Source organism: Leopardus geoffroyi, chromosome D4, assembly GCF_018350155.1.
Source record: "Leopardus geoffroyi isolate Oge1 chromosome D4, O.geoffroyi_Oge1_pat1.0, whole genome shotgun sequence".
NCBI lineage: Eukaryota > Metazoa > Chordata > Mammalia > Carnivora > Felidae > Leopardus > Leopardus geoffroyi.
Window position 1 is genome coordinate 59493598 of NC_059342.1, and position 26802 is coordinate 59520399.

Sequence of the window (26802 nt, forward strand, 5' to 3'; positions counted from 1 at the left end):
TAATAGATTAAAAACATGGCATTTTAACAGTAATTTTTGTATGTAAATGTCTTCTAAACAGGAAGACATTACTTGTAGCAGAGTAAATATTTGTTACAATTATGAACCTTTACAGCTTAACATATCTCGCTCTGCAATCAAGTCTTTAAAATCTCTGTCTCCTATTGTCTCTCACCGTTTGTGTTTCCTATTATACAGATTCTAAAGTTCTTGCTCTTTAGCACTGTTCTCCAAACACCCACCCCTATTTCCATTTCCAAATAAAAATCAATAATACAAAGCAAATGGATAAAGTTGCATTGTGGTCCTCATTAAGTCATAGTATCTTTCCTTGTGATTATATGAATTCTGCTTACTGTTTATTGTATATCAGAATCACTGGGTTTATACAGTAAGTTTGTAGTCCTTTTTTTGTTTGTTTTCTTGATTAGGTATATAGAGACTATTTCTCAAATTTTCTTTAACAAGAGATTAAATAAACCAGTTTTTCTTTTCTGCTTTGTAGATTTCTTGATAACCGGCTGTTTGCTACCTGCTCTGATGACACTACAATAGCACTGTGGGATCTGAGAAAATTGAACACCAAAGTATGCACTTTACATGGTCACACTAGCTGGGTGAAGAACATCGAATATGATACTAATACAAGACTCTTAGTAACATCAGGATTTGATGGAAATGTCATTATTTGGGACACCAACAGGTTTGTGAATGGGAGACCATGTTAGGATTGTGAACAAAAAATTTGTTTAAGATGGTAACTAAATTCAGAGATTTGTCTTAGCTTTTCTGTATCTTTAAGGAGGAAGAACCTGCCTTTGGGAAAAACAATCAAAAAATGATTCCATCTTTTGTTACTTGCACTTAGTCATATATTGCAAGTAAAAAATTTGGAGAAAATTATATGGAAAGGAGACCAAGTAGTATAGTTAATGATGAAAACTGGTTTACAAGTTGAGTTTCCTAAATTTAAGGACTTTAAGGAAAAATATTATTTTCTCTATGGAACAGAAATGTTTTTCATTCTTTGGTCCTTTGATTCTAAATCTATTTATTTTTTAACTTTTGTACTTGTTTTTCATGCATCAAAGAGTACTTTCTCATTTGGAGTGGTACCGATCCATAGGGGGATGTTTGGAAGTAAATGTATCATGCAGTTTTAGTTGTTAATATGGGAGAAGAGAGGATTTCTACTGGCGTTTAATCAGCAGGGATCTGAGTTTCTAAACATCCTGCATGGGACAGTTTACACAGTCAACTAATAATCTACAGTGTCAGTAATGCCTCTGTTGTGAAATACTTCAATGTCTCCTTATAGAGAAATTGACCATTTAAAGAGTTGAAATTTGAGAAATGATTAGAATATACCTATTGCTGGGGCACCTGGGTGGCTCATTTGGTTAAGCGCCCGACTTCGGCTTGGGTCATGATCTCACAGTTCATGAATTCAGGCCCCACATCCAGCTCTGTGCTGACAGCTCGGAGCCTGGAGCCTGCTTCTGATTCTGTGTCTCCCTCTCTGTCTGCTCCTCCCCTGCTCATGCTCTGTCTGTCTCTCAAAAAATAAACATTAAAAAAAAATTTTTAAATATACCTGTTGCTAGCTGTGGTGAAATGACAATACAGTGATATACAGGACCATTTCTGAAATATTCTTTTCAGAGGTCATATGTAAAAAGACAGGGGATATATTTTTTTTAATGTTTATTTTTGAGAGAGAGCGAGAGAGAGTACACAAGAAGGGGAGGGGCAGAGAGAGAGGGAGACACAGAATCTGAAACAGGCTCCCGGCTCTGAGCTGTCAGCACAGAGCCTGACATGGGGCTCCAACTCAGAAACAGCGAGATCATGACCTAAGTTGAAGTCGGACGCATAACTGACTGAGCCACCCAGGTGCCCCAAGATGGGATATTTTTAAAGATTTGTAACTATGCATACTGTTTCAGCAAAGGATATATAGATTATCTTTGAGACACACATAACTGTTAAAATTTATTTTTTAAATTTAGAAATAAAACTTGAATAGGAATATGAATGGTAACTTCTAAATTAGTGGACAAAAGCTATTAAAACATGATCAATCCAATAGAGGCAGAGAAGGGAGGGGAAATCATTAAAAAAATACAGGTAAACCATGAAGCACAAAAATATGGTAGGCAGATAATCCAAATATCAATAATTGCAATAAATATATATGAACTAAAGTAGCCATTTAAAAGACAGATGGGGTTAGATTGGATTAAAAAAGAAAACCAAACTATATGTTCTTTGTAAGGGACACACCTAAAACATACCAATGAAAAAATCTGAAAGTAAAAGGATGGGGAAAAAATAACAGGCAAATTCAAATCAAAGGAAAACAGTTACATCTCCATTGATAGCAGACAAAAGAGAGTTTAGGGCATAAAGCATAATTAGTGATAAAAAAGGTACTATATTAATTAAAAGGTTTATTTCACTGGAATATAAAATTCTTATATGTATCTAATAAACATAGCTTCAAACCATAAAAAGCAAAAATGGACAGATTATAAAAAAAAATATTTCCCGTATCAGTGGAAAATATTAAGCCACTCTCATTTACTAATAGATAAAATAGGCCAAAAAGTTAAAAAGACCATAGGAGATTTTACTGTTAATAAACTTGATTTATTAGGCATATTTAGAATTCTCCCAACACATAGTGAATACATCCTCTGAAGCAAACTCAGAACATGTACAAAAGGAGAGCATGTACCGGACTACAAAGTAAGTTTCAACCAGTATCAGAGATTTGTTATCACACAAATGATTTTCCCTGACCTCAGTATAGTTTAATTAACAGAGGTAACTATAAATTCCCATATTTGGGTTTATAAACTCATTTCCTAAATAATTCATGGATTGAAGAAGAAATTATTAGTGAAATCAGTAAACTAAAAATTAGTGAACTAAGCATTTTATCAAAAAAACTGAAGGGCACCTGGGTGGCTCAGTCGGTTGAGCCTCTGACTTCGGCTCAGGTCACGATCTCACGTTTTGTGAGTTCGAGACCTGCGTCGGGCTCTGTGCTGACAGCTCAGAGCCTGGAGCCTGCTTTGGATTCTGTGTCTCCCTCTCTCTCTGACCCTCCCCCTTCATGCTCTGTCTGTCTCAAAAATAAATAAACATTAAAAAAAATTTAAAAAACAACTGGGAAAAGATTAAAAAGAGTAAACCCAATTAAAGTAGATTATGGAAATGATAAAAGAAATTAAAGCCTGTGTTTTGAAAAAGCCAGTTGAAATTGCAATTATCTGGTAAGATTCGTTAAGAGAAATCAGACAAAAGATAATCTTAACCATAAAAAAAGGAGACAATAAAAAGTATACAGTAAGATAATAAGTTCACCTTTATGCCAGTATACTTGAAAACTTTGATGAAGTAGACAGTTTACTCAAAATCCTTAGCAAAACTGATCAAGAGAAATAGAAAACCTGAAATAGACCTATCACCTGGACTGATTATTTAACCAATATGTACTGATTTATCTGAAGTAGTTGTTAAAATATTAAACTTCTTCTGTATTAAATGATAAATAGCCACTATCCTGAATCATCCCCAGGTGGTCAAATCCTGTCACCTTCTGGTTACCCAGGCCCTTTTGGGGACACTTCCCTCAAGATCTCTCTATGATCTAGTAGCTAAAGTCCCCCTTAAAACACCTCTCCCCCTTTGGGGTGGGGGTTGTTCAGCATCTCATTTAATTCTGAGAACAGCCTCATGAGTTAGATAACTATTACTATCCCATTTTAAAGCTAAGGAAACCACAAAGTCAGAGACGTTGGGTAACTTGCCCACATGACTGTCATTAAGACAGTAAAATATAAGCCAAGAGTCAAACCCTGGTTTACAGACTGCTGAGAGGTACCTTTTGCGGATGGGAGTTTTAGGATATTACAGTAAAGTAATTCCCAGACCCAGTTCCAACACTGCCAACCACATCAATTCTGACTGGCTAGTTTTTTGCATTGCTGGTTATTTAAATATTCTGAATATTGCCTCTGCTATAGCCATTAAAGAAATAGAAAGTATCAATTAAAATCTGTCTAATAAAACAGCAGGCCTGTCAGTTTTACAGGTGACTTCTACCAGATTATATAGGAAACAGAACACTTCAATTTTATTAAGTTGTTCAAATTCCAGAAAAAGGGGGAATTCTCCTTACCTCATGTATGAAGTTAGAGTGACCTTAATACCTAAACCCAACAAAGATAATATTAGAAGAAAAAAATTGAAAGGTCAGTCTGCAATGTGAATGTAGATGCAAATATTCTAAACAAAAGGAAACTGAATCCTGTAAGTTATTAATCAAAATATCATGGCCAAGTTTGGTTTATTCAAGGCATCAAAAGATATATCCAGGGCGCCTGGCTGACTTAATAGAGCATGTGACTCTTGATCTTGGGGTCATGAGTTCGAGCCCCACGTTGGGTGTAGATTACTTACAATCTTAAATCTATCAATAGAAGTTATATTAAAATTCTATTAATTTATCACATTAACAGGTTAAACCAAAAGTCCATATGATTGTTTTCATCAAGGAATCAAATTCAACATTCGTTCATAATTAAAAACAAAGAGGGGACATTATTACCAGTCTTTAAAAAATAATTTTTTTTAATGTTTATTTTTGAGAGAGAGAGAGAGTGAGAGCAAGAGTGAGCGAGCAGGGGAGGGGCAGAGAGAGAAGGAGACACAGAATCTGAAGCAGGCTCCAGGCTCTGAGCTGTCAGCACAGAGCCTAAAGGGAGGCTTGAACTCACAAGGCGTGAGACTGTGACCTAAGCCAAAGTCTGACGCTTAATCAGTTGAGCCACCCAAGAGCCCCCATTATTACCAGTCTTACAGAGATTGAAAGGATTATAAAGTGATACAATGAACAACTTTATGGCAACAAATTAGACAACTTAAATACCTAGAGAGTCCCAAATTATTTAAATTGACTCAAAAACAAATAGAAAATCTATAGACCTACAGACCTAAAGCAAGCTAAAAATTGAAGTGGTAATTTAAAAATCTTTCCACAATGGAAAGCCCAGTCCCAAAAGTCTCCACTGGTGAATTTTACCAAACATTTATAGAATAAATAATACCAGTCTTTCACAAACTTGGAGAAAATAGAGGAGGAGAGAATACTTCCCAACTCATTTTATGAGGCTGGTATTATTACTCTGATACCAAACCACACAAACATCATGAGAATAATAAACTACAGACCAATATTCCTCAAAAACAAAAAGAAGAAAATAGAAAAATCCTCAACAAAATATTAGCAAATCAAACATAGTATCATGTATAAAGGATTATATGTCACAACTGAGTAGAATTTATCCCAGGAAAACAGGGTTGGTTTAGTATCCAAAAATCAATTAATGTAATATATCATATTCAATGCAATCCCTATCAAGATTCCAGCTGCCTTTTTTGGACAGATTGTCAAACTGATTCTAAAATTTATATGGAAATACAAATGACCCAGAATAGCCAAAACAACCTTGAAAAGAACAAAATTGGACGACTCTCACATTTCTCAATTTCAGAACTTACTACAAAGCCATAGCAATCAAGACAAGGTGTTTCCTGGCATGGGACAGGCATATAAATGAGGAACAGAATTGAGAATCCAGAAATAAACCATTGCATTTATGATGAGCTGATTTTCAACAAAGGTATCAAGGTAATTCAGTGGTTCAGGAAAGGATAGACTTTTCAAAAAATGATGTCTGTGCAACTGGATATCCAGATGCAAAGAGATGAATTTAGACCCTTATCTTACATTAAAAAAAAGCAATTCAAAATGGATTTCAACCTGAATATAAGAGCTACAATCATGTATCTCAGAGGAGAAAACTTGGGAGCAAATATTCTTGCAAACCAAAGTATGAGTGATTTAACAAATTGATAAAATGGACTTCATTAAAATTAAAAACTTTTGTGTATCAAATGACACCATTAAGAAAGTGAAAAGAAAGACTATAGTATGGGAGAGAATATATATCTGATAAAGGATGTGTGCCCAGAATATATAAAAAAACTCTTGTAACTTCTATGTACACAATAACCCAATTTAAAAATCGGCAAAATATCTACGTAGACATTTCACCAAGGAAGATATACAGATGATTAATAAGTATGTGAAAAGATGTTCAGCATTATTAGTCATAAGGAAAATGCAAGTCAACCAAAATGAGAAATCATTTCACATCCAGTAAGATGGCTTTAATTGAAAAAGACAATAACAAGTATTGATAAGAATGTGGAGAAACTGGATCCTCGTAGATTGCTGGTAGGGATGTAAAATGGTTCAACCACTTTATAAAGCAGTTTGGTAGCTTCTTAAAATGTTAAACATAGAGTTATCATCTGACCAGCCATTGCACTCCTAAGTATGTACCCAAGGGAAACGAACACATATCACCGCACAAAGATTTGTCCATGAATGCTTATAACAGTATTATTCATAATATCCCCCATGTGGAACAAATACAAATATCTATCAACTGGTAAGTGAGTAAACAAAATGTAGTATATCTATATAGTAGAATACTATTTGGTAATGAAAAGGAACAGAGTACTGATGTGCTACATCATGGATGAACCTCAAAAAAATTATGCTAAGTAAAAAAAGCCAAACCAAAAGACAACTTATTATATCATTCTATTACTATTAAATGTCCACAATTAGCAGATCTACAGAGACAGAAGTAGGCTAGTGGTTCCCTGCAACTTGGAGTAGGAATAGGAAGTGACTGCTAATGGACAGGGTAGGGTTTTTAGAATGAAGAAAATGTTCTAAAATTGGATTGTTTTGATGATTGCACAACTCCACTAAAAAATCACTTAATTGTAAGCTTAAAATGAGTGAATTTTATGACATGTAAATTATATCTTAATAAAGCTGTTAAAAACTTAACTAGAAATAGTAGGAAACTCTTCAAAAGTATACACGAAAACCTACCTGACATTTTTAAATGGTGAAACTTGTAGAGGTTTTCTCTGTAGGGGAACCTGGCTGGCTTAGTCGGTATAGCATGCAACTCTTGATCTTGGGGTCAAGAGTTCAAGCCTGACATTGAATGTAGAGCTTGCTTTAAAGAAGAACATGCCTGCTGTTACTGCTATTGTTTACCATTGTTTTGGGGTGGTTGTAGGCAGAGTCCTACTTGGTGCAGTATAATAAATATATAAGGATTGGAAAGAACAATTGAAAAAACAGCATTCACAGATGTATTTGTCTGTATGAAGGGTTGGTAAGCTTTCTGTAAAGGATTGTGCAATAAATATTTTAGGCTTTGTGTGCTATGTGGTTTCTGAGCAGCCATAGACAATACATAAATGAATATTGCTGTGTTCCAACAAACTTTCTATACAAAAACAAGCAATAATCCAGACTTGGCCCATAGACCAGTTTTCTGACCCCTGGTCTATATAGAAAACCTTAGAAATTCTGACAAATTATCAGAATTAGTAAGAGTTAACCAACCAAGATTGCAAGAGTTAAGATCAAAATGTAAAAATCAGTAGTGTTCCTAATCATTACAACAAACATTTAAAAAAATTTTAAGCATATAGTTTTTAGTAATTAAGAAAAAAATTTTTAATGTTTGCTTATTTTTGAGAGAAAGAGCCAAGTGCTCAAGCAGGGGAGGGGCAGAGAGAGAGAAAGGGAGACAGGATCCAAAGCAGGCCCTGCGCCGACAGCAGAGAGCCCAAGGGGGGCTTCAACTCAAGAACCGTGAGATCATGACCTGAGCTGAAGTCAGACACTTAACTGACTAACCCACCCAGGCGCCCCGGTAATTGAAAAACTTTTTAAAAACCAGGATGGGTCAGGTCACAGATTAGACACAACTTTAAAAAACAGATTGGTGGGGCGCCTGGGTGGCGCAGTCGGTTAAGCGTCCGACTTCAGCCAGGTCACGATCTCGCCGTCCGGGAGTTCGAGCCCCGCGTCAGGCTCTGGGCTAATGGCTCAGAGCCTGGAGCCTGTTTCCGATTCTGTGTCTCCCTCTCTCTCTGCCCCTCCCCTGTTCATGCTCTGTCTCTCTCTGTCCCAAAAATAAATAAACGTTGAAAAAAAAAAAAAATTTAAAAAAAAAAAAAACAGATTGGAAGATAGATACTGAAAAATTATCCAGAATGCAACAGAAATGAGATAGAATACATGAAAGAGCAGTTATGAGACCCGGAGAGTCAAATGTGATGTTTCAAACATCTATTTGGAGCCCCAAAAGAATAGAGAAAATAGGTAAGAGGCAATACTGGAATAATAACGGATAATTTCCCAGAATATATGGATATTAATCTTACAATTTAGAAGGTCAAATGAATCCCAATACAGTAGAAATCCAAATTTAGACATATCAGAGTGAAGCTGCAGTACTCCAAAGACAAAGAGAAGGTAAGCCCAAAGGGGGAAATATGATCCAAATAAACAATTGACTAATAGCACCTACAAATAACAACAGGGTTAGGGTTAGGAAGCCGGAATTCAGTGGAATATTATCCCCAGTAGTCAGAAAGAATTGAAGTACATAACTGAGTACATAACTGAAGTTGTGTACTCAGCTAAATCTTTAATCATAAAAGAAGAGTAGGGGTGCCTGGGTGGTTCAGTTCGGTTGAGTGTCCAGCTCTTGATTTTGGCTCAGGTCACAATCCCAGGGTTGTGGGATCAAGCCCTGTGTCAGACTCTGTACTGAGCATGGAACCTGCTTGAGATTCTCTCTCTCCCTCTGCCTGTCTCTTCCACTCCTTCCCACCCTCCAAAAAGAGGGAAATACAGATTTTCAGAACAACATAAAGTGAGAGTTTACCTCAACAAAGTCTTACCTAAAAATATATACTTCAGGGGTTGCCTGGGTGGCTCGGTTAAGTGTCCAACTCTTGATTTCAGCTCAGGTCATGATCTCACAGTCATGAGCTCGACTCCCACATCAGGCTCCATGCTGGGTGTGGAACCTGCTTAAGATTCTCTCTCTCCCCCTCCCCCTCTCCCCTTCTCTGCTCACTCACTCTCTCAGAAAAAATTAAAATTAAAAAAAAATATATATATATATATATATACACACACACACACACTTCAGAAAGAAAGAATAAAATGGAAAGTTGGAGATGAAAGAAGGAATGATGAGCAAAACAACCAAATTTGTTAATTGTTAATGTCCGTAAAGCTAAGTACAAATTGACTGTAAGTTCTAGTTTGATGTTCAGAATTATGACTATCAACCAAATCGTTATATTTATGATAATTCTAGGTTTTGTTGGTTTGATTTCTTCTGTAGGTGTACAGAAGATGGGTGTCCACATAAGAAATTCTTTCACACACGTTTTCTCATGAGAATGAGATTAACACCAGATTGTTCGAAAATGTTGATCTCAACGTCCTCTGGATATCTCTTGATTTTGCATGATCTTGACTTAACCAAGTCTTTAGAAGTAGGCAGCTATCCTATTTTGAGAGCAAGAAGAACTACATCAAATTCAGGTAAGCTTTTCTTTTTTGATCAAAGAAAGTTTTCCAAAGAATCTCACACAAAGGGATGGCATATGTTTCCATTCTGAGAAGGATAGCAGGAGAAAGGGAAGAAAATTAGAAGGTATTTTTTGGAAAGCCCAGTGAGAGCTTTTTTCCCAAGGAAGTATGACCTATATAAATCTCTGACATAGCATAAATCCATGCTTCTGTATCGCAAATGGTCTAGGGCAAAGAACTGCTAACTCTAAAAATACTTCCTTTTAGCTATGCTATCCAGAAATCTTTCATCAATTTCTAAATCATCACTACCTCAAAAATTAGTGGTAGCCCAAGGTAGTATCAATCTTTTTAAGTCCTTCTGGAACCCAGCAGAGCTTTTAAGATATATTCAATATATGGGGCACCTGGGTGGCTCAGTTGGGTAAGCATCTGACTTTGGCTCAGGTCATGGTCTTGCGGTTCATGGGTTCTAGCCCTGTATCAGGCTCTGTGCTGACAGTTCAGAGCCTGGAGCTTGCTTCGGATCCTGAGTCTCCTTCTCTCTCTACTTCTCCCATGCTTGCACTCTGTCTTTCTCAAAAATAAATAAACCTTAAGAAAAAGATATATTCAATATAGAATTTTAAGCCTCTATTATATCCTAGACTATAAGATGTCCATACCCAGGTAGCTGGTGCCATCCTATTTCACAGCCCCTAAATACCCTCTTGCTAAAGCCCTATTTTTCCTGTTGCTGATTCCATTAGACTTCAGTGAAATTGGGGCTCAGAAAAACTTATGCATCATAATTCATCTTCATTTTATATGATAGACACTATATTTCATCACCTTTGGGAAGAAGAGGGCTGTTCCAGGAACATAATTTTGTGTTTACCCAGACGTAAGCATTTGGAACACATAATGTTTATTTTTAAATTGCTATTTAAAATTGGCTTCAGATGGTTGGACTCTTTCTCTTGTCTATATAGGGCCACTTTTGAAGATTCCTTTGGGATAATGCAGGCCTCATTATACTGCATTTGCCCAATTTACTGCTAAAAGTAGAAATTTAAGTTTTACCAACGTATTTGCAAAGCAAGGCATTTCCTAATATGTGAGTAGAGTCCTTTTACATTCAGAAATTTATTTTTAGGTTAAACATTAGTAATCAGCTTAGTGAGAAGTAGTGATTTTAGAAGGTCTAGTTGGTATTTTTTTTAATTCAAAAACCAAGAATGTTTTGTCTTCTAAGGTTAATTCTGATAATAACCTCAAAGGGAATTAGATTAAGAAGTCTTCATGAAAGTGTGGGGCCACTAGAAGAGTGTGATGAAATAGATTGCTATTTGGAGGAATACATCAAACCCAACCATCTGATGATTTTTCTACAGATTTCAGTATAGAGTTTGTATTGCATTTCAAAGATAGTATTCACATAATTTCCAGAATGATTTTCGAATTTTTTGGCATGCTTAAGAAGGATCATTTAATGTTCTCAGTAATGGACTTGGTGTTTGGACTCTATTCTAAGATTAAATAAACAGGTTGAACTCCTCCGTTCTCGTGTTTATTGAATTTTCTTGTTCTATTTTACTACAGAAATGACGGGCAACCCAAAGATGCTCCTATGTTTGTTTGGTGTGTCATTTTTATTCCACTTAAGTCATTGGTAGAAGAGATTTTATTTTTTATTATTTTCTAATGTTTTTATTTTTGAGAGCGAGCGAGCAGGGTAGGGGCAGAGAGAGAGAGGGACAGAGGATCCGAAGCAGGCTCCAGGCTCCAAGCTGTCAGCACAGAACCTGACGCAGGGATCGAACTCAAGCCGTGAGATCATGACCTGAGCCAAAGTCGGACACTTAACCAACTGAGCCACCCAGGTGCCCCTGAGATTTTATTTTTTAATGTTTATTTATTTTGAGAGAGAAAGCGTGCATGAGCAGGGGAGGGTCAGAACAAGGGAGAGAATCCCAAGCAGGTTCCATGCTCACAGTTCGTGAAATATGACCTGAGCTGAAATCAAGAGTTGGATGCTCGACTGACTTGAGCCCCCCAGCTGCCCCGGTAGAAGAGATTTTAGAAAGGGGCCAGGCCTTAGAACACTTCAAAGAGCTGCCCTCCCTACCTCAGTCTTATAGGCCAGCTGTAAGTGGGCATGTACTTGCCAGGTTTCAGATGGACTTTAACAGTATGCTTCAACTAAATGATTAAAAAGTTAAGAGACATTAAGTTTTGCTAAGTTTATTGTCAGCTTTTTGTATTTTCAAGATCTGACCACTTCAGGTTCATCTGGTCCTAGAGTTTCTGGTTCACCTTGTCATCATAGTGATTCTAATTCATCTTCTGAGAAACACATGTCACGAGCTTCACAAAGAGAAGGTAGGTTAACAGTTGGATTTTATAATTTACAACAGATTCTACCAAATAGCTTTCTTTAGTTTAGTTTTAATCCATACAAACAAAAGCCAATAAAGAAGAGGTTATTCTCTGTCCCTCAGTCATTTTCAAAAGTCTAACCAGAGTCTCTAGGGTTGAGTATCTTGGGCTTAAATCTTTGTTGGAATTTGAGCTTTGGTTTTATTTACTGGACTTAGTTTGGTCTAAATTGGAGAAAAAGTAGGTAGGACATGTAGATTGCAATCAAAGTTTTTATGGCAATTAAATTGAGATTATGCATGTTATGGTCCTGTATAAATATGAAGTAGTGACTTGTCAGGTGCTTGTGAAAATTGCTTGGTTCCAGCCCAGTAGGCTTTTTGCTCTGCCATTTCTTTATCTGAGCAGCACCTGATAGCCTTAGAGGGATTGTGGGATACAATCTATCCCCACTCTGCTTTTGCCAGTTTTCTCCCACCACTCTGGCAGAACTAGCTATATAGCCTATTCTTTCCACCCCCTATGGGAAGTGCTTTCTACTACCTATGCAGACTTCACCTACCTCTCCATCCCAGTTCACATCTAAGCTGTGACAGCACTTTTTGTTTGTCCTCCTCCTTGTGGACCGATGGCCAAATGTGAGGTGGGGGTTTTGTTTTTGTAATTTTGGGTCACCTTTTGGAGAAGAGCATGGCTTCTTTCTAGACCTTTAGGGGAGGGACTATCCATTAGACCTCTATTTTGTGTTTTCCCTGGGCAGCCTCCCTGGTAATGCTTGATAATTGCATACTTGATTATTTTGCATGACTACTTGTTTGTAGAATGGTTTGAGAGCCCTTCCTAAACCTAGAGCCTATCTACTTTTCTCCACATATTCAAGACTGTGATGTTTAAGGTTAAAAATTCCTGTTAAATTTAGAGATTTATGCCCAGATGTGAAATATTTTTCCTTTGATTTGAAACTTACTGTATCAGTTCTACCTGTTCTTCTACTGTGGCTATGGAAAACAAGCTAAGGCTCTTAATAATCATTGAGAAAAATCTTTATTGATTGAACCATCCATGAGAAAAAGAAACTTAAGAATAGTTAACATGGTTGTTTGTTGAAGTGGTAACCCCAAAAACCAAACCACACAGCAGTTTCATGATATAAAGTTGGCAACTGGAGAAGAGACGGTGTACAGAGAGCCTAGACACAGTACAGAGAAGAAGGTGGGGCTCATACATAAGGGTGCTCTGAATGTTGGCAATCCTGCGTCTTCAGGGCGTCAGGATATGTTAGCACCATACTTTGGCAAGACACAGTAGCTATATGGAACGGAGGCTCTCAAACTCATTTCAGGATTAGAACTTTTCTTTTTTTAAAGTGATCTCTGTACCCAGCGTTGGGCTTGAACTCAGGAGCCCGAGATCAAGAGTCAGATGGTAACCAACCGAGCCAGCCAGGCACCTCTAGAACTCTATTTTTGATGTGAAATCTGCTGTAGATTGTAGCACAAAGTGCAGACACTCTGGTGAAATTAAGAGGTCCTTGACCAGTCTTCCCTACCCCTTCCCCACGTGGTTCCCTCCTTTTGCCAGCTCTGCAGGAACCTCCAAAGAGCACAGCTCAAAAACCACTGCTTACCTATTTAGATGGGTTTCTTTTCTGCATTTGTTAGATTTTGAAAATTGATTCTTTTTTTTTTTTTTAAACTTTTTTTTTTTTTTTTTCAACGTTTATTTATTTTTGGGACAGAGAGAGACAGAGCATGAACGGGGGAGGGGCAGAGAGAGAAGGAGACACAGAATCAGAAACAGGCTCCAGGCTCTGAGCCATCAGCCCAGAGCCCGACGCGGGGCTCGAACTCACGGACCGCGAGATCGTGACCTGGCTGAAGTCGGACGCTTAACCGACTGCGCCACCCAGGCGCCCCTCAAAATTGATTCTTGAAGAGCTATTTTTTTCTAAAATTGTTATTAAAGTTCAGTCACATGTGAAATCATTATTTGGGTATAGTTTGGTTGTAACAATGTAATTTAGAGCTTCACAGGTTTCCATCAATGCTGTAGGAATCTAAAGGGAATCTTTTAAAGAAGATAACGCATTTGAAAAACAATTTACAAAGGGTCTGACAGAGGGAGCTCATAATCCTCGAAGCAACTCCTTCCACAGGTAGAGAAGTGTGGAAATATTTCTCTGGATATTAAATTTCTAAACTGCTTTCTTTATAATGTGTATGAAAGTGGTTCTCCACATACCTGAGGGAGAGGACAGAACTCCCGTTAGTAATGACTGAGTGCACCAGTCACTTTTATTGGGCGCTGGGCAGAAGGACGTGAGGGGCCATAACAGAGTGCGGGGCATATGTATGACTGCGAGGTCTCCCTGCCCCTTGTATGTGAAATATCCTTCCTCACCTCCAAAATTATAGGTCTGTTTGTCGTTTAGAGTATTGTCCTTGGGAACCGGAAGTCCTGCTCCTTGCACACATAATAGCCTTTTATTTATATTAAAAGCAGCCTTCATAGCTTCCAATTATTTCCTTCTCTGGACTAGAGAGCACTTCCTCTGAGGATGAGAATTACCTTTTACTTTTCCAGATTCCTTTCATATGACATTTTTTTTTTTTTTTATCTCTTTTAACGTTTATTCACCTTTGAGAGAGACAGAGTGTGAGTGGGGGAAGGGCAGAGAGAGGGAGACACAGAATCCGAAGCAGGCTCCAGGCTCTGAGCTGTCAGCACAGGGCCCGACGCAGGGCTTGAACTCAGAAACCGTGAGATCATGGCCTGAGCCGAAGTTGGATGCTCAACCGACTGAGCCACCCAGGCGCCCCAACATAACTTTGATTCTTAAAGAGTTCTGAGATGTAGATTCTAATCAAAAGGACCTCTAGTCAGCTTTAAGGCCTTAGTCTTAGGTCACTGATTCCTGCTGCGGGAACTTGGATTCTTTAGTTCTACTCGTACCTTTTCCCCATACACTGAGGGGCACCATAGTTTTGTTTTTGTTTTCTTTTACATGTGGTAGCACAAGGGACTGACAAAGGAATGAAGGCCGGGGCAGGGGTGGCAGCCAGAAATCAAAGCTTTGATGGGCTGCCTCAGTCCTTTGATAATACAAATCTCCCATCCTAATTTTCTTATCAGGAGTTTCACCACGAAATAGTCTTGAAGTCTTAACCCCAGAAGTTCCTGGTGAGAGAGACCGTGGAAACTGCATCACATCCTTACAGCTGCACCCGAAAGGCTGGGCCACACTCCTTCGGTGCTCAAGCAACACTGACGACCAGGAGGTAGGAGCCGGCAGCACGCCACCTTCCAGTGGGGCTGCCTGAGCGAACAGTCACGGCCGTGTGTGCTCATGGTGTGTTTGTACCTTGAGCCCCTCCCTCCTCCTCTCCAGTGTCTGTGGCAGACTGGGAGATACTTTGAAGCAGTATCAGCTCAGATTGCGCCCAGCTTCTGAATCCTTGCCCCCTTCATCTCGTCACAGATCCTCTTACATAGGAAACCTTAGAAGGAGACTACTAAGGTAGCCAAGCTAGCTAAATATAAGGTTTTGCTAAGTCAATGGAGTATTATAATTTGCTCTTTTTAAAAACCAGGGGAAACTGGGAAACGACTAAACCGATGACTAAGGGAAAAGACCTTCTAGGACCTCATGACTCTCTGGAAAGCAGGAGTCTTTTGAGGAAGTCACAACTGAACGAAAGGAGAAGAGCCTTTGAAGTGTGTAGGACGAGATGTATTTTATAGTTTAGGGCTTAGGTGTCTAAACTGTGTAATTTTTTAAATATCAAGAGATTGTTGTTACTCTCACAAAAGGGAATTATTACCACAGAAGTCCCAGCAGCCTGAGGGAATAACAGGCTTTAACATGCCATATGACTTCGCTTATGACGATAAGAAGGAATGGGGCCTGCACATTTTTTAACTGGGAGAGCAGTACACTCATCTGAATGATTTCTTGCAAAGATTTTGTGAATTCGGCAGTCTTTTGAGCTTTTTACAAAAAGAAATATCTAGCATTATTTGGGGCTCTGTAACTTTGGTTTTTTTCTCTTCTCTCCCCCAGTGGACTTGTGTCTATGAATTCCAAGAAGGAGCTCCCGTGCGACCTGTCTCCCCTCGCTGTTCTCTACGACTAACTCATTACATTGAAGAAGCCAACGTAGGCAGGGGTTATATCAAAGAACTTTGCTTCAGCCCTGATGGGCGGATGATTTCTTCCCCACACGGCTACGGGATTCGCTTGTTGGGATTTGACAAACAGTGCAGTGAACTTATTGACTGTTTGCCCAAAGAAGCCAGTCCCCTGCGGGTGATCCGTTCTCTGTACTCTCATAATGATGTGGTACTGACAACAAAGTTCTCTCCAACGCATTGTCAGATTGCCTCAGGGTGCCTTAGTGGACGGGTTTCTTTGTATCAGCCAAAGTTTTAGGCACAACTTTCATCAAATAAGGAACTCTTCTGGTGTTTGACTTATGAATTACTTCAATTCAGGTGAAGTATTTTCTTTTTAGAAGATCTTGAAAGTTTGGGTCAAGATCCCAGTTCTTATGGGTCCATGAACACACCTGTGACCTGAGTACTTGGTCGTCCAGCATCGCAGGGTCCTCGCCGAGGTAGACTCCCTGCAGCAGCATCTTTTGCCGCATTCCTCTGCTCCTGCTCACCTGTGCCGCCTGAACTTCCGTTCTGCTTCTTTTGCATGGTAGCTCTTATCAGGTTTCTCTTTCTTTCCTTGTTTTTTTTGGATTTTGGTGTGAGTTTCGTGGACGTCTGGCAGGAGTTTGGGCTGGGTTAGGAGAAACCCGTGGCACTAGTGTTGAATAAAACCCGGAAGTTTGATGTCAGCATCCTGGTCATTGAAAAAGAAATTCCATCTTCACTGAGTATACTTTGGCCTTTTAAAGTTGCTGTTATGTTTCTCTATAATGAGCACAGATAATGGCATTATTCTCATAACTGTTAGTCTTACAACAAACTGTCTTTTAAGTTTCCTGTTAAAATTATACATATTTTTTCACCGTAGGGGAATTTTGTTGTGAAATTCTGGAAAAAATACCACCTCTCTTTGTAATTTACTTGTACGAATTTAAAAATCTCTAGCATGTGTCCTTACTTGGTACTTTGTTCCTGTCAAAAACATTTAGAAAGGAAAAGAGAAGGAATGGGCTTTGGTCATTTCTGTTACATAAAAGAGGATTCATTAGGTTAGTACACTACCTGGTCACAGAGCGATGAGAACAGTGTGGCTCAGAGTTTCTGTTTTCTCTGCCAGACAATTGGACTCACACAGGGTGACAAGTTATAATATCGGGGTGGGGGGGATTGAGAGTAAAGAGGTTGTGTTTTACTCTTTATTCCTTGAACCCAGTGGCACAAGCTCAGCCCCCTTAGCGTCGGGGAGCGGGGAGCTGCAGTCCTCTCAAGCCTTGTCCTAACTACAGTAGTCAGTAACTTGGATGTCAAAGCAAAGAGCCGACACGAAGACCTCCTGTGTTTGGTTATGGAACACAGCAAGTAAAAAGGATCAAGTAGGGGACAGTCACAGGGCTGACTGCTCTGCTGAAGTAAGCAGCTTTCTTCTAGTCTCCACTTTGGGTGGTATTCTGTTTAGAAGGGATCTGCCAGAGGCCGGATCAATTGAAGCCACATGCTAGCTCTTTCCCTCTCAGATCACATTCTCTTAGGCCAGTGGTTCTCAAACATCAGGGTGCATTACAATCACTGAGGAGCTTGTGCAGAACATAGAAACCTGGCCCTTATCATAGGAGGTTCTGATTCAGCCAGGGAGAGGACAGGAGTCTATATTTTTAACAGGCACCTCAAGTAATCTTTAGGTGGTCCCTGGGCCAGAGTTTGCAAAGCACTACCTTAAACATTAGTATTTCTGTACCTCTCAGGTGCTTGACTCCCAAAAGGTGTTTTGATTAAAATTGTAGGTAGATGAAACCAATTTTAGAGGTAGAAAATGCAGTCAGTCTCATTATTTGATCTCATTGGATGAATGAGAAAAGTTAAGTGACTTGCCTAAAGTCATCTGATAAAATCAGTGGCAGAGCCAGAACTTGAATTCAAGTCTCCTAACTCCTTGCTCAGGGCAATTTCTACTGTATTCTGCTGGCTGTTAAGTCAATGATTTATGAACACTTTGTCTTTAAGTTGTATTTCTGTGACTACCCTTAAACTGGTCAATAGATTGAAAAAGGTGTGGAAGTAGATGCTGAGAATTCCAGCCGTAAGAAGAAAAGTATCTTAAATCTTATAGAAATGCCAAACCAACCCAAATACATGAATAAAACTGACATTTCTTTGTAGGACCCACCAGACAGCCATGTACACAAGTGGACGGAGCTTACATCTCACTTGGAACAATGTTGTCTCTAGGACAGATTGTAAAATTACATCATTTCACCATGGATGTTAAACTAATTGGAATTTTTTAGCCAGCAAGAAAAGTACCGCAAAGTACAATGAAAACATAGGTTTGCCATAAACTTTAAAAAAACAAAAACAAAAACAAAAAAAAAACACACCTACATATTTAAAGGAAAATAAAATTTTGGAGGCAAAAGCACCCAATGTTAACATTAAGAATCAGCTACTAAGTACAATTACATTAATTTTTTAAAAAGGTTCCATAAATTGCATCTCTTTTGGAGATTGCATGTCATGGACTCACATGTCACCCAGCTCTGAATTTCAGTCCAGGATTCTTCAACCATTATAGAGTTTCTGTTGTGTCAAATGCCCACACTCTACTACCAACCCCCCCAAAATACCTTGCAAGGTGGGTGACATGATCACCAATTGACTTGGGAGGAAATGGAGGGTCAGAAAGGTTAAGTGATTTCCCTTAAGTCACAGAGCTGGCATCGGGTGGCAATGCTAGGATTCAAACCCGGGTCTGTTTTCATCCAAAGCCTGCTTACTATTCTGCCATTTTGCCCTTTTGTTTGTAAAGGATGGGCAACTAGCCTGAGCTGGCTGGTAAACTACAGAGCTGGCTTACCTTCTGCACCATGTAAGAGAACATTTGCAAGACTGGAAATTTCCATTAGAATTAATACCATAAAATGCAGGGCGTACATACATACAGTCCATTCCTAACTGGAAAACTGCAAGCACGTTAAGTAGCTGTGAAGTAAAGGAAAATGTAAACAGCCTTGTATAAAAATAGAGCCACGGATGAGAACTAAAAATTATCCAGCAAACTCAACAAAACAATCTTTGTCCTCTTTGAGGAACAGTCGTGATCAACAAGTCATGAGGGGGATATTAATCTGGGAATTACAGGGCATCAGGAATGCTAGACTCTTGGAGGAAACTGCGGCTTACAATTTCAAGATCTCATTTCACTTCAGAGTATAAAATCCAATCTGGTGTTTTTCACTCTAAATTTAATCATTTTTATTCATGATAATTGCTGAGTGTATTATAGTTGGTAATGTGGTATAATTGTTGGTAAACAGTATAAATTATACTTGTTTTAAAAAGCTTTCTACAGGGGCACCTGACTGGCTCAGTTGGTGGAGCATGCGATTTGTGATCTTAGGGTCATGAGTTTGAGCCCCACCTTGGTGGGGGTTGATTGCACTTAAAAAAAAAAATCTTGAAAAAGTTTTCTACACAACAGTATGTTAATGGCAGTGTTGTTGAATAAGTTTGGGAACATCAAATATTTAGTAGTTTCTTATCTTTAATTATGAAAATGAAGTGGCTGAAGCAGACGAGACCCCTATCTTAATCTTTTGAAAACATGTGATCTTTTTTCACAGAAGCCCAAAGAACATGTGTATTTTCTTTTTCCTTGTTACATCCGAGATGAGGCTATACCAAAAATTTTAGGAAGACAAGCAAAGAAAAGGTTCCCCATGCCTGTGTCTAGAACCAAGATCACATTATATCATGGTTAAAGTTTTGTTTTCTAGAAAGTGCAATATAGGAAAAACACCCTGAGAACCTTTTAGAAGCCTATGTTTCTGCCATTAGTCAGACTATATGGTATTGGCATCCGTAAGTATCTGTTAAAGCTTGTGTTTAGCAGGAGAACAAGTGTTGGTCTGATAACACTGATGACAATCATCCCCATTTAATGACCAGCAGCCATGGAGAGTTATGAAAATTCACTCAGTAATAGCCTGTGTTGGTCATAAAAGAAAGCGTATACAGTATATGAATTTTTGGATAACTAATGCATATCTCTTAAGTGCCAAAATTTTAAACCTATAATTATTTTTGATGTAAGTCTTTCAAATAATGTTAGTATACCTTCCTGCCTTCTTAAACAGCATGCTCAGCATAATTCACTTTTTCATGATGAAAAGTAAAAGTTATATTCATGTATTATTACAGATATCCAATTAGCTCTGATGTATGTAAAATACTTCATAAAATGTAAAGGGCTATAAAATTATGAGTTAGTATCAATTATTATAAGGTGATTCCCTCAGCCCCGAGGTATATATAATCATTTGCCTCCGGTTGCTGGTGTTTTTTTTCATTAAAATTTTTTTCTATCTGCTAAGTAGTTTGTTCTCTCTCCTACCAGAGTATCCATATGCCCGCCTCTAACAGGCTCTATCTGATGTGCTGTGTTCATCTGTTATGACCTGGGACACGAGATGACCAAGCTTGCTTGGTGTCTAAAGAGCTGCATAAGCCCTGGTTGTGCAGTCTTTGAGACAGCTCTTTGGGTTGCTTACCAGCTTTCTGACAGATTCACAATAACCTGGATTACAGAAGTTCCCAGTTAAAGTCTAGGCTAGTTATTTTCTCAGTTGCCGCTAAGTAAAATACTATAAACTAAGGATGCTGCTAGATTAAGGAATAATAGATTAAGCAACGTACCAAAGTATAGCCAATTAACAACAAAGGCTCTATATTTGCACAGGGATCCTTTGTGCTTTTAAGGAAAAAAAGAATCCGGGGTGGGGGAACAATGAAAATAAAATCCACATAGACTTGAGTATTTTTGATGCCATTGAACTTTGTCAATAACCATTAAAAATCCATGTTTAAATTATCACACATTGTGATAGTTTTAGTCTCATTGCAGAGTAAGATCATACCGAAATCTATACATCTTTAGGATGATTCCCAAGGATTTCTCCCAAATAACAGAAATTATCAAAAGGAACGTTTCAAATTTACCTGTATGCTGCTTTAGTTGTAAATGAATTAATAATGGAAATATGGGATTTATCTAAGGCTCCAAGGAACACATCTCACATATGCACACCTGGTATATGTATGTGTATACGAATGTCACTATAAATGAAAATGTCACCCAGAGACAATAAAATAATTTTAAAATTTAAATCTTGTTCATAGTATTTAAAATAGAATTTTCACCTTTCCTAAGTTTCTTCCTCATTTTAATTTCATGGTTTTTACATTAATGGTTGAACATTTGAATTTTCTTCTAAATTTCACTTCATCTTTCATTTCCAAAATGTGCTGTTAACTTTAGATTCGTATTTTTAGGAAAGTTGGAAATATTCCAGATAATAACCTAGACACCAGAAAAGTTTCTCACTAGGCTCTGAGGTACTGTTAAGTTCTTACACTAGACTGTAAGCTCCTTGAGGGCAGGGACTGTCTTACTTTTCTTGTATCCCCAGTACCCAATACAGGATCTGACAGAGTAGTTGTTCAATAATTTATTTGTTGTATGAATCAAATGAACCTTAGCCATATGTGGCCTCAAATTCTCATGAAGCCAGAATGTGATGTGCAAATAGAGAAATCTATCACTTATTATGATGATGAACAGACCTTATTCATCAGAGTAAGACTTTTCCTGACCCGGGGTCAGGAAAACTAAGCATTTCTCACTGATTTGGAAAACCGCGAAACTCAAATTTTTCATTCAACAAACATTCAAATCCACACTACACGCCTTGTCCAGCACTAGGGTCTCAAGGGACAAAGATAACTAAGGTGGTGGTCTCCCACAGCTGCAGCGCTGGCTTCATGCCATGGTGTGTTACCAGTGCAGTCCTACAGAGCCCTGCACTGAGAAAAGCCCCATGCCGGCATCATCTTAAATGCTGCCAGAGGCATCTTAAAACTCTTTTTGAACAAGCAGCCCATTTTTGCACTGGGCTTCCAAATTCTATAGCTGGTCCAGCTTCAATACCATCATTGTGACATGGTGGGAACTATAAGATTTATAGTATCTTCTACTAGTATTACTACTACTAGTATTTAGTATTGTCTACTAAAGATACTCCCATCCATTGAAAGCTAGCCAGAAAGTGAATGATTGAGTTCAATGATTTCTAGAATCTAAAATTACTGGGGCGCCTGGGTGGCTCAGTCAGTTAAGCGGCCGACTTCGGCTCAGGTCATGATCTCGCGGTCCATGAGTTTGAGCCCCGCATCGGGCTCTGTGCTGACCGCTCAGAGCCTGGAGCCTGTTTCAGATTCTGTGTCTCCCTCTCTCTCTGCCCCTCCCCTGTTAATGCTCTGTCTCTCCCTGTCTCAAAAATAAATAAAATGTTAAAAAAAAATTTTTTTTTTAATCTAAAATTAAAACTACCTCCCTCCCACAAACATCTTAACAAATCTTCATTTCAGAATTAGGAAGGCTTTCTAAAAGTCTACCGGCTTTTTACCATTTCGGTTGAACTGTTTTGAGGTTTTCACTCATGACCATAGGTTTGTGGGTGATTTTATCTACATACATACTTACCTACATGCAATTTTAAGGTTTCAATAAACCGTTTATTAATATATGCACTGAGTGTTCTGGTGTGAGTCTACCTCATAATGTGCTTCTCCAAAATAAATGATGCTTTGAAACATGTGACACACTTCGTGTGTGGTTAACCTCAAAAAGTTGATGGCAAACTTGCATTCAGCCGTTTGAAAATTTTGTTTAAATTGCTTAGGTGTTTATTTTTAGACCAGAATCAAGCATAAGGCTGTGACGGGGCAGCGGCTTAACGACTCTTGTAGTGGGTATTCTACACTTTTTCAATCATATAACCCTTACCTGAAAAGCTAAACACACTCCAAATTTTGATTATAAGTTTATATATGTGTATACATTATACATGTGTATATTATATATAAAATATCGTACTGATTATGTACATTGTAAAACATGCAAAGAGAAAAAGGGTATTTTAAAAGGATAGGACTTTTAAAAGTCAAAGTTCTACATTACCTCCTGCACTTCCTGGATCATCTTATGCTTCCACTGGCAGATGCACCTTTCATTTTGTGAAGGCCACCATTCTAAAACACAGAATTCGCATTTTACACTGAAAACACATTTACTAGGAGCTGATTCACATTTGTTGACTAATGTGCTGGATGTTTACAAGTTTATTCAACATGAATCAAGTTTTATAGAGCCTTGTAAATTAATTCTTTATTCCGTGAAACTGTTATCAATAAGAAGCACAGTTGATAGATTTTTTTGTTTTCATATAGATACACTTAGAACATGTCGTTTTTCCCTTGAATGACCTTTTGTTTTACCGTTTAATAGTGTGATGGGTCATTTTACCACACTATTTTAATTTACTAGAAAAATGAGTCATTTGGAATACTCATTTTAAAATAAGTCATTGAGGAGAAAAAGTGAATCCCTTTCAATCCAGATTATTTTGTGAAATTGTTTAGGTAAACTGATTTGCAACTAAACACAGCATTAATTACCACTATTTCAGTGATTCCTCTGACAGACATGGTTTGGGCTATTTTAAAAGTTTTTTTTTTTTTTTTTAAGGAAACATTTGGCATGTTTTAATGTTAATGAATTAATGATTCATATTAGTTTCCTATTACTGATGTAACAAATTACCACAAATTAACACAAATTTAAAACAACACAAATTTGGGGCACCTGAGTGGCTCATCGGTGGGTAGAGCATGCAACTCTTGATCTCCGGGTCATGAGTTAAAGCCCCACGTTGGGCATAGAGCTTACTTAAAAAATCAAATAAAACACATATTGGCGTCCACTGATTTTTCCTCCAAAGCCCTCCCTTCTGGCAGAGGACATGAAAAGTGGTGCTCTATCTCCAGCAAGCACGGAATCACCTGGAGGGCTTGTGAAAACAGACTGCCGGGTCCACACCCAGAGTTTCTGATTTCATAGGTCTAGGGTTGGAGTCCCCATTTGCATTTCTAACCAATTCCCAGCTGATGCTGTATATCTGGACACCACAACTTGAGAACTACAAATATAGAAAATGTAGTTAGGGTTTAAATTTTTCATGGATGACAGATCTCAGGAAGCTCTATATAGATAAAGGAAGCCAATTTAAAAGAACTTTTTAAATATATTTTTTAACATTAATTTTTGAGAGACAGTGTGTGAGTGGGGGAGAGGCAGAGAGGGAGACACAGAATCCAAAGCAGCTACAGGCTCCCAGCTGTCAGCACAGAGCCTGACGCAGGGCTCGAACCCACGGACTGGCCAGATCATGACCGGAACTGAAGTCGGAAGCTTAACCGACTGAGCCCCCGCGCCCCCCGCCCCCCCCCCCCCCCCCCGCCCCGCCTTTTTTAAAGAGAATATCGTAACTTTGGAGGCTGGTTATATATTATGAACACCAGTTCGTCCCATCAGCTAGGCCATTCTCAGGACACTGTCAGGTTGGCACTCCACCACTGAGAGCTTCGACTTCCCTAATTTAACACGATATTTGTTACTGGGCACTAAGTTAAATAATCGTCTTACCTTCTCAGGAACAGACTTGGTGCTGTGTGGCTTATCTTCTAACTCAAGAAGAGGAGCCCTGCCACAGGAATACACTCTCTGGTGTGAGCTATAGATGGCTGCAACTGTTGCTAACAGTCAATCCAGAAAAGGAACAACTGAAACTCTAACCAGGGCACAGACCACTCAAAACATTTTTTTAAGCTTTTTTTTTTTTTTTGGAAATCACCTCTGTTGAAAGCCATTTTTTAAAATTTTGTCTTTTAATTTACACCCAAGTTAGCATATAGTGCAATAATGATTTCAGGAGATTCCAGTAATTCATCCTGTGTGTATAACACCCAGTGCTCATTCCAACAGGTGTCTAATCCTTAATGCCCCTTACCATTTAGCCCATCCCCCCACCCACAATCCTTGCAGCAATCCTGTTTGTTCTGTCTTTAAGAGTCTCTTATGTTTTGTCCCCCTCCTTGTTTTTATATTATTTTTGCTTCCCTCCCCTTATGTTCATCTGTTTTGTATGTTAAATTCCACATATGAATGAAGTCATAGGATATTTGTCTTTCTCTAAGAAAGCCATTTAAATTACGGGTACACTAGACTGCCACACTGACATTAATTTGCAAAAAGCCCTTCACTATACAAAAGATTCATTTTGGGGTAAAATGAAGGATCCAAATTTCATTGTTAAAGGATTACTTCTTTAAATTTTTTTTTTTTTTTTTAACGTTTATTTATTTTTGGGACAGAGAGAGACAGAGCATGAACGGGGGAGGGGCAGAGAGAGAGGGAGACACAGAATCGGAAACAGGCTCCAGGCTCTGAGCCATCAGCCCAGAGCCTGACGCGGGGCTCAAACTCACAGACCGCGAGACCGTGACCTGGCTGAAGTCAGACGCTCAACCGACTGCGCCACCCAGGCGCCCCATAAGGATTACTTCTTAAAAGTTAAACACATGGGGCGCCTGGGTGGCTCAGTCAGTTAAGTGTCTGACTTCAGCTCAGGCCATGACCTCCCGGTTCGTTGAGTTCGAGCCCCGTGTCGGGCTCTGTGCTGACAGCTCGGAGCCTGAAGCCTGCTTCAGATTCTGTGTCTCCCTCCCTCTCTCTCTCCCACCCTCCCTCTCACTCACGCTCTGTATCTCTCTCTCTCAAGAAGAAACATTAAAAATTTTTTTAAAAAGTTAAATACAAAGTATCAGATCTGTTCTGAAAATGTTGTATTTATGTTTAAACAGTTATTACCTCATCTTGTGTGTGTGCACACTTAATAAGTGTTATGTATGGGGCGCCTGGATGGCTCAGTTGATTAGGCATCCAACTTTGGCTCAGATCATGATCTCACAGTTGTGAGTTCAAGTCCTGCATCAGGCTCTCTGCTGTCAGCACAGAGCCTGCTTGGATCCTCCGTCCCCTCCTCTCTCTGCCTCTCCCCTGCTTATGTGTGCACTCTCTCTCTCTCTCAAAAATTAAGATTCTTAAAAAAATGAAAAAAACATTTAAAAAAATGTGTGTAATTAAAAGGATTTCCTGGCATTTATGGAAAGTTACAGTGTATTGGCAGGTAAATCATGATCCCTCTGCTTGTCCCTTCAAGGGATGGGCAGACCGCTCACCTCTGGGGCAGTCTAAGAAAAAAGTAAGTTGATTAGCCCTGTCACAATCTGTGCACAGTGGACGAGGTGGCCACCATACTCTCTGATCAGTGGGAACTGCCACAGTTCCCCTCTAGCAAGGAGGGCTTTGCATCCTGCGGCTTTGTGCAAGTCTGAGAACACACACTGAAACTACACAGTCCGTAAATGTGGATGGCACATTCTGTGATAAAGCCCCTAATGTGTCTCAGCATTTTGTTATGAAAATGTTCAACATACAGCAAAGCTGAATTTTACAGTGAACATGTTTACCACAATTCTATCCTTAATATTTTCCTAATTGTTCTATCACTTGTCTAATACTCCCATCCATCAATCGATCTTAATTTTTGGGGTATTTTGAATAAATTGCAGATATCTGTACCCTAAAAATCCTCAGCAATACATGTCATTAACGTTTAGTATCTTTTTCTTTTGTTTTAAATTTTCCACATGATGAAGTGCCCAAGTATTAATGGTATATTTATGAAGTTTAGGCAAATGTACACACCTGTGTAATCCAAACCCCTATCAAGATAAAGATTACTACTGTCAACCCAGAAAGTTCCCTCATGCCCCTTCCAGTCTACTTCCCCTCCCTCCCTCCCAGATGCAACCACTGTTTTCTTTTTTCCGGCACAAAT

General features: G+C 38.7%; 1 protein-coding gene across 3 annotated transcripts in view; it reads left to right on the forward strand.

The window, feature by feature from the left end:
• DCAF10 (DDB1 and CUL4 associated factor 10) overlaps positions 1–21169 on the forward strand; it is a 44853-nt gene extending 23684 nt beyond the window's left edge. The window contains exons 3-7 of one of the 3 annotated variants that reach the window (XM_045469104.1): positions 506–703; positions 9306–9508; positions 11747–11857; positions 14987–15132; positions 15915–21169. In XM_045469104.1, the coding sequence (XP_045325060.1) occupies positions 506–703; positions 9306–9508; positions 11747–11857; positions 14987–15132; positions 15915–16283 (1027 nt within the window). In that variant the 3' untranslated portion in view covers positions 16284–21169. Of the gene's footprint in view, positions 1–505; positions 704–9305; positions 9509–11746; positions 11858–14986; positions 15204–15914 lie in introns of all 3 variants that reach the window. The other 2 variants (XM_045469106.1, XM_045469105.1) reach the window with 2 other exon arrangements.
• Positions 21170–26802: the final 5633 nt, after the last annotated feature.